This window comes from Gambusia affinis, linkage group LG20 (genome assembly GCF_019740435.1).
Source record: "Gambusia affinis linkage group LG20, SWU_Gaff_1.0, whole genome shotgun sequence".
NCBI lineage: Eukaryota > Metazoa > Chordata > Actinopteri > Cyprinodontiformes > Poeciliidae > Gambusia > Gambusia affinis.
Genome location: NC_057887.1, coordinates 9,079,612 through 9,092,349, shown reverse-complemented (window position 1 = coordinate 9,092,349; position 12,738 = coordinate 9,079,612). Strand labels below are relative to the sequence as shown.

At 39.6% G+C, this 12,738-nt stretch overlaps 2 protein-coding genes across 3 annotated transcripts; both read right to left on the bottom strand.

Annotated features, from left to right (window-relative positions):
• Positions 1–1,259: 1,259 nt before the first annotated feature.
• Positions 1,260–7,118, bottom strand: LOC122823354 (gastrula zinc finger protein XlCGF57.1-like). 2 transcript variants are annotated; one of them, XM_044102866.1, is made up of 2 exons: positions 6,790–7,118; positions 1,260–3,539 (listed from the first exon to the last, which is right to left on the bottom strand). In XM_044102866.1, exons 1-2 carry the CDS (start codon positions 7,016–7,018, stop codon positions 2,110–2,112), a joined length of 1,659 nt encoding a protein of 552 aa, XP_043958801.1. In that variant the 5' UTR covers positions 7,019–7,118; the 3' UTR covers positions 1,260–2,109. The 2 variants fall into 2 exon arrangements, with proteins under 2 accessions (XP_043958801.1, XP_043958802.1); XM_044102867.1 differs by having other exon boundaries at positions 1,260–3,536.
• Positions 7,119–7,374: 256 nt separating this feature from the next.
• LOC122823357 (zinc finger protein OZF-like) lies at positions 7,375–12,718 on the bottom strand. The gene is made up of 2 exons (XM_044102875.1): positions 12,444–12,718; positions 7,375–10,726 (listed from the first exon to the last, which is right to left on the bottom strand). The coding sequence occupies exons 1-2, from the start codon at positions 12,505–12,507 to the stop codon at positions 9,507–9,509; spliced, it is 1,284 nt and encodes a 427-aa protein (XP_043958810.1). The 5' UTR covers positions 12,508–12,718; the 3' UTR covers positions 7,375–9,506.
• Positions 12,719–12,738: the final 20 nt, after the last annotated feature.

Below are 12,738 nucleotides of genomic sequence, written 5' to 3'. Positions count from 1 at the left end.
ACCTCAAACACATTCCTTATTTTGCATCACGTAAATATCAAATCGGTCAAAATGGCAGGAACAGAACTATGGACCTTTCAAAATCTGGAGGTGCCACATTAATCTTTTCGAATTAAACATAAGCTGTTCAGGAAGGACAATTTTGCTTTAGCCGGTTTCAGTGTGAAGCTGGTTCCACAGTGAAATTATTCCATTTCTTCTTAAATGAGCTCAGAGACCAAAGCAAGAGGCCATTACTCTAAAAGCAACATTAAAAGCCAGATTGCAGTTCCCTCACCAAATTCAGGGGCAGAAGACCCAATGGAAGTGTTTGGTCATAATGACCAATATTACATTTGGATCAAGAAGGCAGAAGCTCATAGGGGGTGTCAACATCATGTGCGGGTGTTTTGTTGCAGGAGGCCCTGGTACACTTAAAAAGCCTGCATCATGAGGAAATAACATTATGGAGCAAGCAAGTACATGATGTGGAAATATAAAAGCAACATGACAAGAGGCAGTAAGTTACAGCTTGGATACAAATAGCTCTTCCAATAGAAAGTGCCCCTAATAACACCACCAAATTAGATAGAAAGTGGATCAAGGACAACATAGTCAATGTTTTGGAGTGGTCATCACAAAGCATTAATCTCAGCCCATAGAAAGATGAGAGTTGAAAAGGTTCATGTATATAACAAGCCTGACCCCGTTACATCGGTTCTGTCTGAAAAAAAAAAAACAAGGCAAAATTCAAAGAACTCATTGTGAATTTGACATCTTCCCATCTTCTTTCCAGCAGAACCTCTCAGCTTGAAGTAAACTGCCATTTCAGCTTCAATATTACAACAGCAGTTACCTTCATGTGGGCCTGTTTTGATGCAAAACACCTTTTTTCATCGGGGGCAACTATTGCTAACATTAAATAACAGTCTGAGTGAAACATGATTGTTAGGTTAGTTATGATTTGGGCTCTTTTACATCTTCATCTGATGCTGATAATAGAATTGATGGAAATGTTAACTGCTTGTGGTGTGCAAAAATAGCTTTTATACAGTAAACCTTTACAAATAAAGTAGACTTATTTTGCATCTGATCACTCTGCACAATAAGCTTAAAGCAATATAAATTATTAGCACAAAATCTGAAGCTGCATAGCTAATAAAATGTTTCACAGTTAAAACATTTACCCATGATTGTACCCAAGTTACATCTATTCTACCATTAAACAGAAAGCAAAATTATTTCATTCAAAGAGTACATTTAAAAAAAAAAAATTATACTTTTTAAGAAAAACAAAGTTTATTTAAATCAAATACAACTTTTTTTATATGCTTTAGACATCCATATACTGACATTTTTTCATAAACACCCTTGGTCATATTCTGCTTCGCTGCTATATATATTTAAAAGGTATGTGAAAATAATAACTCATGAATACAATACGTACAAGTGACTGTTAGGCTCAGTCATTTTTACAACTGGATAATCAGTTGGTCATGATCTGCCAAACTATACTAGTGCATAAACTTATTAGTCAGAAATGTAAATCCACCAAAACTTAAAAAAATATGTCTCCTTACTCCAACTTACTTTCAGTCTTAGAGTCTTTAAATGCTAAATTCATGTTCTTTAACCTAAAAGTTTGGTTTTAATTTCTGATTTGATTTATCAATTAGATGTGCTGGTGGCCATTTTGCAAAGTATTGCTTTATTGACAAGATTAAAGAGCTTTCAGAACCAAATACCTCAAAGCGTTCACTTCATATTGATAGCTGACAATTATTTTATACTCCAACTCATTCATGCTACCAAAGATGAGTTACAAAATAGTACAAAAATAAAATAAAATAAAAAATTTGCCTGAAACAGGAGCAAGATTAACAAAGAGCATGATTTACTTAGTGTTTCTGAACAGTACCAACCAATTGTAAAATTAAAGAAAAAAAGATGCATCTTAGCTCAATTGCTCCATCCTCTTGCCCAGTTAGAGTTATAACGCTCATACTTGTAGTAATTAAAGTCAAAATCTCCAAATAAAAAAAGGCATACAATAAAACCAGCCACCTCTGTCATGAAGGTGAAGAAATTAGCTTTAGGTTTTACCTCCAGGTTTTTTCTCTAAATGTGCTTTTATCCTAAGTGTAATGTCATGTGTCTGTTTAAACTTCCCTGCTGGGAGAATTCCTGCCCGCACACAGCACAGCCAAAAGGTTTTTCTCCCGTGTGAACCGTAATGTGGGAATCTAGATGCGTTTTCCGGGTGAACCTTTTACCGCAGAAGTCACAGCTGTAAGGCTTCTCGCCGGTGTGGACCGCCATGTGCGTCCCCAGATGCGTTTTACGATTGAACCGCTTACCGCAGACGTCACAGCCAAAAGGCTTTTCTTCGTTGTGGACGGTCATGTGAGTCCGAAGGTGCGTTTTGCGCTTGTAGCTTTTACCGCAGATATCGCAAGCAAACGGTTTTTCGCCCGTGTGAACCGTCATGTGCGCCCTAAGACTCGTTTTACGGTTGAACTTTTTACCACAGAGATCACAACCGAAGGGCCGCTCCCCTCTGTGGACTATCATGTGCGTCTTCAGGTTGTTCTGGTGTCTCGCTCTTTTACCACAGATGTCGCACACAAAAGGCTTCTCCCCGGTGTGGATTCTCATGTGCGTCTTCAGATTGTGCTGATGCTTAAATCTTTTACCGCAAACTTCGCAGCTGAACGGCATCTCTCCGGTGTGGATTCTCATATGTATCTTTAGGTTGTGCTCATGCTTGAAGCACTTGGCACAAATTTCGCAGCCAAAGGGCTTTTCCTCAGAGTGGACTCTCATGTGAGATTTCAGGCTGAAATGGTCTCTGAAAGATTTTCCGCACATATCGCAGCTGAAGTTTTTCTTCCCCGTGTGGACTTTGGTCTTTGAATCTGCATTTTGCTTCACTTCGGAACATTTCAGATTAACCGAACAGTTGGAGCTTTTTTCTATGTTGCGTCTCATGTGTCTCTTGAGAGACTGCCTGTACAGAAACTGTTTACCACACTCTGGGCAGCTGAACGGCTTTTTAATAGTGCTGCATCCGTTATCGCTGCCTATTCCCGACTCTGTTGCTCTGCTTCCCTTACAGCCGGAGTCAGTCTCTGACAGAGGTTCCTGCCAATCGTCTTCTTCACTGAATTCAGTCTCAGGGGTGTCTAAACCCTCCGCGCCACTCTTTGGTCTTGGAGCCCGTGGTTTCCTAACCAGTTCCAGCCGCCCCCAGTCCTCTCCATCAGTTTCCTTTTTGATCCATTTAAAGCTGCTGGTTGGACGCTCAACCTCTCTGGCGTCAGTTTGGCTTTGTTGAAGCTGTGAGGTCTGAGGTTCCTCTTCCTCATCTTCAGTCTTCACGATAACAGTTAATGGGAGTCGGCTGTATTCGTTTTCGTCCAACCCATAATCATACCCCCCCTCTCGACTGATCCAGAGTTCTTCCTCTTCCTCTTTTACGCAAACGGGTTCTGGAGTCTGCTGATCCGTACTGGGGCTCCAGGGAACCTTCTCTTTCATCACCTCCAAGGGCCGAACATCTGCTGGAAACACAGAGAAATGCACGGACCAGTTTAACAAATACACTTGCAGAAATGCGAGACAAAAATGCTACGGTTCAGTAACATTGCTCAGATAATGGAAGAAGTTTTTACTCCAGGGATCGCTTTCAAAGGATTGTTCAAGAATACAGCACAAATGTCCGCATGACTTGCATTTGCAAAGTTGGACCTGGATAAACCACAGGACTTACGAAACAATATCCTTTGCAAAAAGATGTTTAGAGAAAACCACACAGAGCTTGTCTGCAAAAAAAAAAAGAAAAAAGAAAAGAGCCTCATGTCAAAGTCAACCACAGTCAGACAGTTGAAGATGTGGAGAAATACTGGGTACTACGACAACAGACTCTTTTGACAGGTTAACGTTATACGCAAGAAAACCCACAAACGTGTGCATTTTTATGCAACATAAACATGCCCCTCTTTTGGAAGTCAATCCATCTTGCACGAGATGAAAAGCTGCGTGTTACAAGCTCTCCAATTCTTTGGACAGCTCAGCAACAGCTTCACTTCAACAGCAAGCATCCTAAACCTTACAGTTTGCTTAAACACTAGTTAACACACTATCTGCTTCTTATTTTTTCTTTAAACTGTCCTACGTTTTATTCTAGAGTTCCCAAACTGAGGACCAAACTCCATAGTTTAGTCCACAGAATCGCATCTTGAGGTCTCTTTGAATTGAATTTGCTACTTAACGGTAAGACCTGGTTTTTTCATTTTTTGTTTGCTTTTTTCGGTCTGAGGGATTGCATCCAAAACCATCACACAGCTTCCATCAAAAGTTTCCATGCATGCAGCCCACATGCTCACCTCTGTTTAACCCACAAATGTTTTTTTTTTTTCCCCTTGTAAATGTGGCACCATGTCAGGAGAAAAATGTTTTTTTTTTTGTTTTTTTTTTATGGTCAGATGCTTTTAAGCAGAAGTCTTGATTTTCTTTCACTGCTTAAATTCCTCAGATGCAAAAGAATTTACATCTAAATTCAAAAGCCTGCATACCAGTAATAGTTTTGGTCAACTCTGGGTTTCTATTGGACTTTCTCCGTCTCTCACGTCGTTGAGGAGGAATTTGGTCTAATTCTCCTTTAGTTTATTGAGGTTTGCAGACATTGGTTTCTGCACAGATCACTTTGGTCCCACCACAGCATTTCAATCAGGCTGAGGTCTGGGCTTTGAGTGGGCTATTGCACCACACTCAGTCTTTTCGTTTTCAACCATTCTGTTGGAGCATTGCCTTGACCCAGTTTCATGCAAGATGGATTCACATTTTGACTTCGTAGCCATTGTGCTGCAGATTTTCAGCTGTGTTTGGGATCACTGTCCTCTTGTGATCCTCTTGGTCACAAGAGAATCACAAACTCGATCACAAACACTTGGTCACAAGAGGATCACAAACTCCAGGTTTTTCTGGAGGAAAACCTCGAGTTTTCCTCCAGAAAAGCAGACGTTTGTTTCCGAGCTGCTAACAATGCTAACCCAGTCCGAACCGTGCACCGACTTCCGACTTTAAAAAAAGAGGCTAAAATGATCAGAACAAGAGGATCCCCAGATCCTGTGATCCTTTTGTGGAAATCCTCGGGATCCTCTTATGTTTGGTCAATTTCGGGACAAATTGGGCCCAAAATTTACCCAATTTGGCCCAGTTGGGTCAATTTGAGCTGAAATTGACCCGATTTGGGCCAAGCTTCAGCAAACAATTTGGACCTACTACTTTACACTGCAGAATGATAGAAACCTAAACCATTTCCAGATTACAAAACAGCAACAACAGCTCTTCTACGAAGAGATCCAAACAAAGCCTGTAAACCTGTGTTTTTATGGTGGTAACATCTCAGGAGACTGCAAACAAGTAAAAAAAAGTTAACTGAGTTAAGAACTGCCCAACACATTACTAAAAACTAAGGGTAGTGGGGAACATTGCCTTCAAGTAAGAAATGTGGTCTGAAATACATCCTGAATTATTGCAGTCACCGAAACATTTGGTGACACCAAATAAATAAAAAAACAAACTCAAACTCAGGACTATGTGCAGTAATGAAAATAAGAGTATTTCCACATGCACAATGTGAAGGCAACTGGAGGGATTGGAACTGAACAGCTGTGTAGTCATACGAAAACCACAAATCAGTGAGGCTAGAAGGAAGAATAAAGATTGGACTGTGAAGCAATGGGGAAAAGCCCATGTGCTCTCATTAATCCAGTTTTACCCTCTTCCTGAGTGATTGGTGCACCAGGGTAAAAAGACAGGCAGATGAAGTATGCTCCCATCATGCCTAGTGTCCTACTGTACGAGCCTGCGGGGTCAGTGCGATGATTTGCGGTTGCTGGATGGCACCACCATATTCCAAGATTACAAAGAGAGAATTAATTGCACTAAAGTTGCGAAAGAATAGTCCCGAGAGCAAGAGGCGACATTTTCACACATGGATCGGCCCCCACACAGTCTGAACCTTAACCCTATTGAAAATCTTTGGGATGTGCTGGAGAAGGATTTGCACAGTTTTCACTCTCTACAAGATCTCAGTGAATAATTGATGCAGCACTGCACGGAAGTAAATCCTGCGACATTGCAGAAGCTTTTCGAAACGATGCCACAGCAAATGCATGCTGTAGCTAAAGCCAGCCCAACAAAATATTACGATTTTGAAATTAGGCCTCAATTGATAATGCTAGTCCACAACAAGTTTGAATGTAAACAAATACAAATTGCCACATAATTTCACTTTTTAAGATCTGGTTTCGTTTTTAATCTTCACCTATGATATTCAGATGACTCAAGTGAAGTTGACAGTCTAAAAAAACGTTACTACACCTTCTGATAATCAGTTAATCAATGGTTTTGATTAGCATCACCCGGCTGCTACTTATGATCAGTGTCCAATCAGTTAGGACAGATTTAGATTTTTAATTCTACATTTTGCTTCAAGTGTTTCTAATTAAATGGCACTATTAGACGTTGCGTTCGGTCAAATCTAGATGTATTGTAATTTGTTGAATGTTTATGACGTAATTGATTAACATTTTAAAACCCTGTAAACCTGGTCAATATAACAGACGAGTTTAGGTTCAAACCGCTGTGTATGCGCACATTGCTCCATTTGTTCATTTCAGTCAACACTAGCAGAGCCGAGTGGTTCTCCTGAAAATACTCGGAGCTCCACTTTAACGCATTCATACGCGGAGCAACAGTAAGCTAACGGCAGAACCTCCTGGTGAAATCAGAGCTTCTTCTTACCAGCTGTTTGGGGTCTACCAACATCCTGCGGCTGGTGGACACCGAGCTGTTTCATCTGCACTTTCTCCTCCAAAGACAGACTTTCAGTGTTCTGATGGACATTATCCACTTCCTTCATAGTGTCCGTTTTCTGTAAAACGAACCGGAGGCTCGTTTCGCACGAACCAGGCCGAACACTGACATTTTTACCAGGCTGGATCCATGGAGCTGTAACAGGAGCTGGAAACATTCTCCGACAGGGCCTCGGATTCTTTCTTTGTGTTGGCGTTTTCTGCCCTCCTCACCCCCCGAGGTTTTGGAGCAGGCATCTCCACAGCCGCCTCATTCTGTGTAACCCTAGTAACCAAATAGCTCCCCCCGCCGGAGCACAGGTTGCTTAAAAACAACGCGGCAGTGCCTTTGCCATATTGTGAGTGGCATATTTACCCCCTTAAAGTAAGCCAATATAACTATAATCTGGATTTTTCATATAGGTGGACTGAATTTAATGTTAAATTAATTTTTGACCAATAGCTGGCGTATACAGTAAAATCTTTGAAGTAATAACAGAGACAATTGTTGAACAAACTCTTCTAGTCAAAATAGAAATGCCTTAATTTACCTGTAGAGATACCAGAAGGTTTAGTTTCACTATTTTGTTCACTTTAGAGGTGGCTGTGAAAGTCTTTTAACTGTTTCAAACAATAATAATACATACTACAACATAATTAGTCATTCCCATAGTTATAACTGAGGAGTTCATCAAGGATTAACGTCGTACCTAGCGGATTAGTAAAGCTGTCATATAGTTACGGTCCAGTGCAATGTATGTGAACACTGTCAAAATATATCCTGTTAACAAGCTCTACATCTTCTAACGGTTTGCATGAACAAACACGGCAAAATCATCAAAATCATCAGTAAAATGAGGAGAGTAGCAGGCGCAATACATTTTGTGGGTCTGCCTTCATGAATGTGCAAAATATTTCAGAAAGCGCAAAAAACTGGGAGTGGGATATGCAAATTTAATAATTTACACGTGCAAACAATCATTCAAATATTATTTAGAGCACATTTCAGCATGAAGGGATTTCAAAGTGCTTTACATAATAAAAACAACAATACAGAGTCGTAGAACACTGTACTTTGCAATGTGATTTACAAAACCTGAGACCCAAAGATAAGACATTGCTCGTCAAATATTTGGAATATCTAAAAAATATCTAAAATTAAAATAGTAAAAGTATAGATTCAAAATATTCTACAACGGCAACAGGAATTTTGAGGTCCAGGATAATCAAATAACTTCAGCGCACCATCGCTTAATAGCAGCACACTGTTATGTCTTGCCGCTCTGCAGGAGTTCATTTAAAAACGCCACTAAAGGTGATGTAGATTGCATTTGTCTGCTCTCCTGCATGTTCCATAAATTGTGCGAGCAAAAGATGTCTGTGTGGGACAAATTAAACCCCCCAAATGCCAGGAATTTATGCGATTAAACCAAAACAACAAAAAAAAAAACCGTGATTAAACTTAAATATAGTGCTACATTGATTAGAAAACTCTCGTGACATTTATGGTCATGTGACCACAAATGACTATAAAGCTGGATTGTTCTCCAGATCTGCAACATTCCATCGTAATTTTGGTCCACACACGCCCTCGATATTCTGGCTTTAATGGAAAATAGGGTTCCATTGTGAATCGAAAAGCTCACACTCCGGTAGATTTAGATAGTTATGAATTTTAGATGGATTTTGGTCAGGCATCTGCACAACCACACACTGCCAGGTGTCTCACTGCTGCCGTCTGCTGGAGTCAATTGGTTAATACAATATTCAGATGTTCTTAAAGTGAAAGTTGAATATTTTAGTCAGTTATTTCAAGACAGGTAACTCACTTACACCTTGACACAAGTATAAGTGAGTCAAGTGTAAATTCCTTACACAGAATGAAATATTTAAACCATTTATTTCTAGTAATTGCAATGAACTTACAGATCATGACAACCCAAAATTCAGTGTCTCAGAAAATTGCAAAGTAGTTCAATTTTAAAGGTTCATGGTGTCTCACATGAATTACTGAATTAATTCCAAAAACCCACTAAGGTTTTTGTGGTCCAGACTGTGGATTCACTAATCCACAGTCTGGATTAGTGAACTACACATTCACGGGGATGTGTAGTTTTTTTTTGCTGACTGGACTGGCGTTCAGAAAACAGACACGGAAACTGTCCATAAGGAGGGTAAACCTCAAAACGTCATTGCTGAAGAAGCTGGTTATTAACAGAGTGTTATGTCCAAGCATAGAAATAATTAAGCTTTATGAAAAATGGCCTCCATATATGTTTGACATAAAATAAACTTTAAAAATTGGGGACTTTATTTAATTCTTTTACATATTTTTGTTACATTTTGTCCTTCAGATGCTTTACAGAAACAATAAATTGATCACTTTTTTTAATGGTAAGTTTTATAGTGAGTGTTTCCAAACTTCTTTTCAGTGTGAAATCTCTATTTAAAGTGAATTCTTTTATTATGCATCTTTACACCTTCTGCTCGTGCAAACTTCTTTGAACAAAGACTGCAGCTAAATGGTTTCTCTCCGACGTGAATAACCATGTGTCGTTTTACTTGATAATTTTCAAGAAATCTTTTTCCACATTCCTTACAAGAAAAGTTTTTGATTGTTTTTTTTGAAACCGGTTTCTTCTTTCCCCCATGGACCAGGATATGTCTTTAAAGGTGAGACTTCCGGGCAAACTTTTTATCACATTTGTCACAGGACAGGAGTTTCTCGCCAGTGTGAAGTCTAACATGCCAAACCAGACTTTGTTTCCGAGTAAAACTGGCACCACAGTACCCACAGATAAATGGTTTTACATCGAAGTGGGTTATCATGTGGCCTTTTAGATCACTCTTAAGTCTGAAACATCTGCCACAGTCGCTGCATGCAAATGGTTTTTCTCCAATATGGATTGTCATGTGGTTCTTCAGACCGCCATTTGAGGTAAACTTTTTATGACATAGCTCACACTGAAATGGTTTCTCTCCTGTATGGCTTGTCATGTGAATCTTAAGGCCATATTTATGGCTAAATGTTTTGCCACATTTATCACAGGCAAAGGGTCTTTCTCCTGTGTGGACTCTCAGGTGATAATTAAAATGATCTAGAGAGTGGAAGCTTTTACCACAATCTTTACAAACAACTAAGTTTTCACCACTATGGATCCTCATATGACATTTAAGACTATAAGGATTCTGAAATGTTTTACCACAATCGTCACAAGAAAAGGATTTTCTGTCTGTTTCGAGTCCCATCTGTGCATCACCGTTTTTCTTCCCTCTAGAGTGATTCTTCTCAACCGAACAGCTGGAAGACTTTTCTCCTGAATGATCTGCCAGATGTTTCTGGAACATCTGCTTCCTCACAAACTGTTTACCGCAGTCAGTGCAGCTGAAGGCCTTCTTGGCAGCTTTTCGTCCCACTTTGCTGTTTACACCAGACTGACGTGTTCTGGGTTCCCTCCAATCTTCATCACTGTCTTCATTTTCAGATCCAGAACAGGATATATTGTCATCTTCACCTTCATCACTGACTTCAGTCTCAGAAGCTGAATACTTTTCTTCAATATTTGGTTGTGAATTAGTACTTGGATCCGGCTCTCTATAAGGTTCTGGTCCTCCACTGATCTCTCCATCAGATTCTGTTTTCATCTGTTCAGCTGAGCTGCTGGTTGGAGCTTCTGTATCTCTGCTGTCTTCACTTTTGATGGGATGAACTTCTGGCAACTGAGGTTTCTCTTCTTCTTTCTTCACAATAAGCTGCTCTACCTCCTGACTGATCCACTGTTCTTCCTCTTCCTTCTTCACCTGGTAACATGTGAGGTTCTGCTGGTCCAAACTGGAACTGCTCACATCAGGAACCTCTTCTTTAAGCACCAGCAGCTGCTGCTCTTCTATAGGAAACACATAGACAGCTTGGTTAAATCTTACACCAAAGTCTGTTTATTGTGAATATAACTGTCTAACAGACACTTATTTGAAATGAATTGTGTACTCATAATTAATGTGTTAATAGATGCCAAAATATGAAAGGAAGTATAAGTGCCACCAAAATGATCTATGACTTGAAAAAAAAAAAATCAATATTTTTCTCCAACAGTTAAGATACTGTGGTTCTAATTTGGTTGGTTCACATTTTGACTTTTGTATAAAATTCATTTTTGTAAATTTTGTCACAAAGGACTATTTTTTGTTGCACCGTTGAAACGAAATGTGCGTTAACTAGGAATACACTACAGTATATGGTAGGGAACATAGAAACAATGGCCTATGATAAAGATTTACAGCCTATCGGCTAAACGGCGACAGGTTTGTTGAAGATATAATGGCTGACATCAAAACAGAGCAAGGAGAAGCTGCATGGCTGTGAGTGCAAGGGAAGAGCTCTTTAAAAGTTCAGGTTCAAAAATGACCTAAAATAAAAGTTTTAACACATACAAATATATACATTCCACTCTATTAATAGGTAATTATTTTCCTTTCTATTGTGAGCTTTAAATCATAAACCCATATTGTTATGGCCACCTATTATGGCACCCAGAATACATACTGAGATTGAATGTTATGCCATATTGCACATTTCTAGCATGAATATGCTAGGAAACAATGATAATGTAAACAGTGACATGCATATGAATCACCAGAAAAGAACATCTGCATAGAAATGAAAGATTGGGTTTATTCCCAGCGTTAAGTAAACACCAAAGGACGTAACAGAGGTGGGTAGAGTAGCCAAGTAGCAGTAGCACTACTTCAATATACTTTTACCCAAGCAAAAGTAAAAAGTAGCATTTCAAGAAATAACTCGAGGATAAAACGTTTTTGGTGAAAAGGCTACTCGAGTACTAAGTAAATGATCAGAAAATCTGGTTTTATGCGTTACTGCCGTTTGCAGAAAAGCATATTTTTTATCAAAAAAGAAATGTACTGTGTCAAATCTTCCGAGTCTCTCTGACGTGGAAAATCAGGAAGAAATTCAGATTTGGAGAGATGTGGCGATAACCTGAAATGTTCCAGCTGGACAATTCCTGGAAACTCCCCTAAACGCAAGCCAAAAGATCTGCGTCAACCAGACAACGGACTGGACCATTTGAGAACTATACATAGACATGGTTGAGTATGAATACGCCGCACCTCTCGGATTTATTTGAATTTTTCAGTGTAAAACGGGAACATGTGAGGCTAAGAACCCTCCAAAGTTGGCCAGAATAAAGCAGACAGAAACGGATTCCGGTGTGATGATTCGTTTTTGTTATTACCCACTTTTCACTCCACAACACGCTTTTCTTGTGCCAAATCTGTGGGAAATATGTAGTTTGTTCAAACCATTCTGTTTCCGAGAAATAATAATCGTTCGCAGAAGTACATTGACTCAGGTTTACGGCTTACTGGTTTTCTCAAATCAAATACCGAGGCTATGAACAAACTCATCATAAGTTTTCCAGAGTTTTCACTAACCCGCTTTCTGAAACGGGGATCTGACAACATCTAGACATTTCTGTCTATAGTTGGAACTCTGACGTGGAAAACTCAAGTTGCTGCTCATATTAGGAGCTTCCACTGGTTCTAATGATAAGAATTATTTAATAATGACAAGGTGAAGTGATTTACCTTCGCTCTTTTTCTTCACAGAGGCATCGAAGCTGGATTGTTGTCCAAATCTGCAATTTTCCATCGTAATTTTGGTCCACACACGCCCCCGATGTTCTGCCTTTAATGGAAAACAGGATTACGCTGTGAATCGACACTCCGGCAGAATTATGGACCCTAGATGGATTTTGGTCAGGCGTCTGGACAATCACACGCTGCCACGCGTCTCACTGCTGCCATCTGCTGGAGTCAGTTGGTTAACACAACATTCAGACGAGGCTGGATTGAAAACGGATATACAAATACATCCAAAAAA

Bases quoted from the DNA above. Each gene is read 5' to 3' on its own strand.
- LOC122823354 (XM_044102866.1), bottom strand. From the start codon at position 7,018: ATGTTTCCAGCTCCTGTTACAGCTCCATGGATCCAGCCTGGTAAAAAT. The intron at 3,540-6,789 runs GTAAGAAGAAGC...CTGTGTTTCCAG, and splicing joins TGGTAGACCCCAAACAGCTG to CAGATGTTCGGCCCTTGGAG.
- LOC122823357 (XM_044102875.1), bottom strand. From the start codon at position 12,507: ATGGAAAATTGCAGATTTGGACAACAATCCAGCTTCGATGCCTCTGTG. The intron at 10,727-12,443 runs GTAAATCACTTC...TGTTTCCTATAG, and splicing joins TGTGAAGAAAAAGAGCGAAG to AAGAGCAGCAGCTGCTGGTG.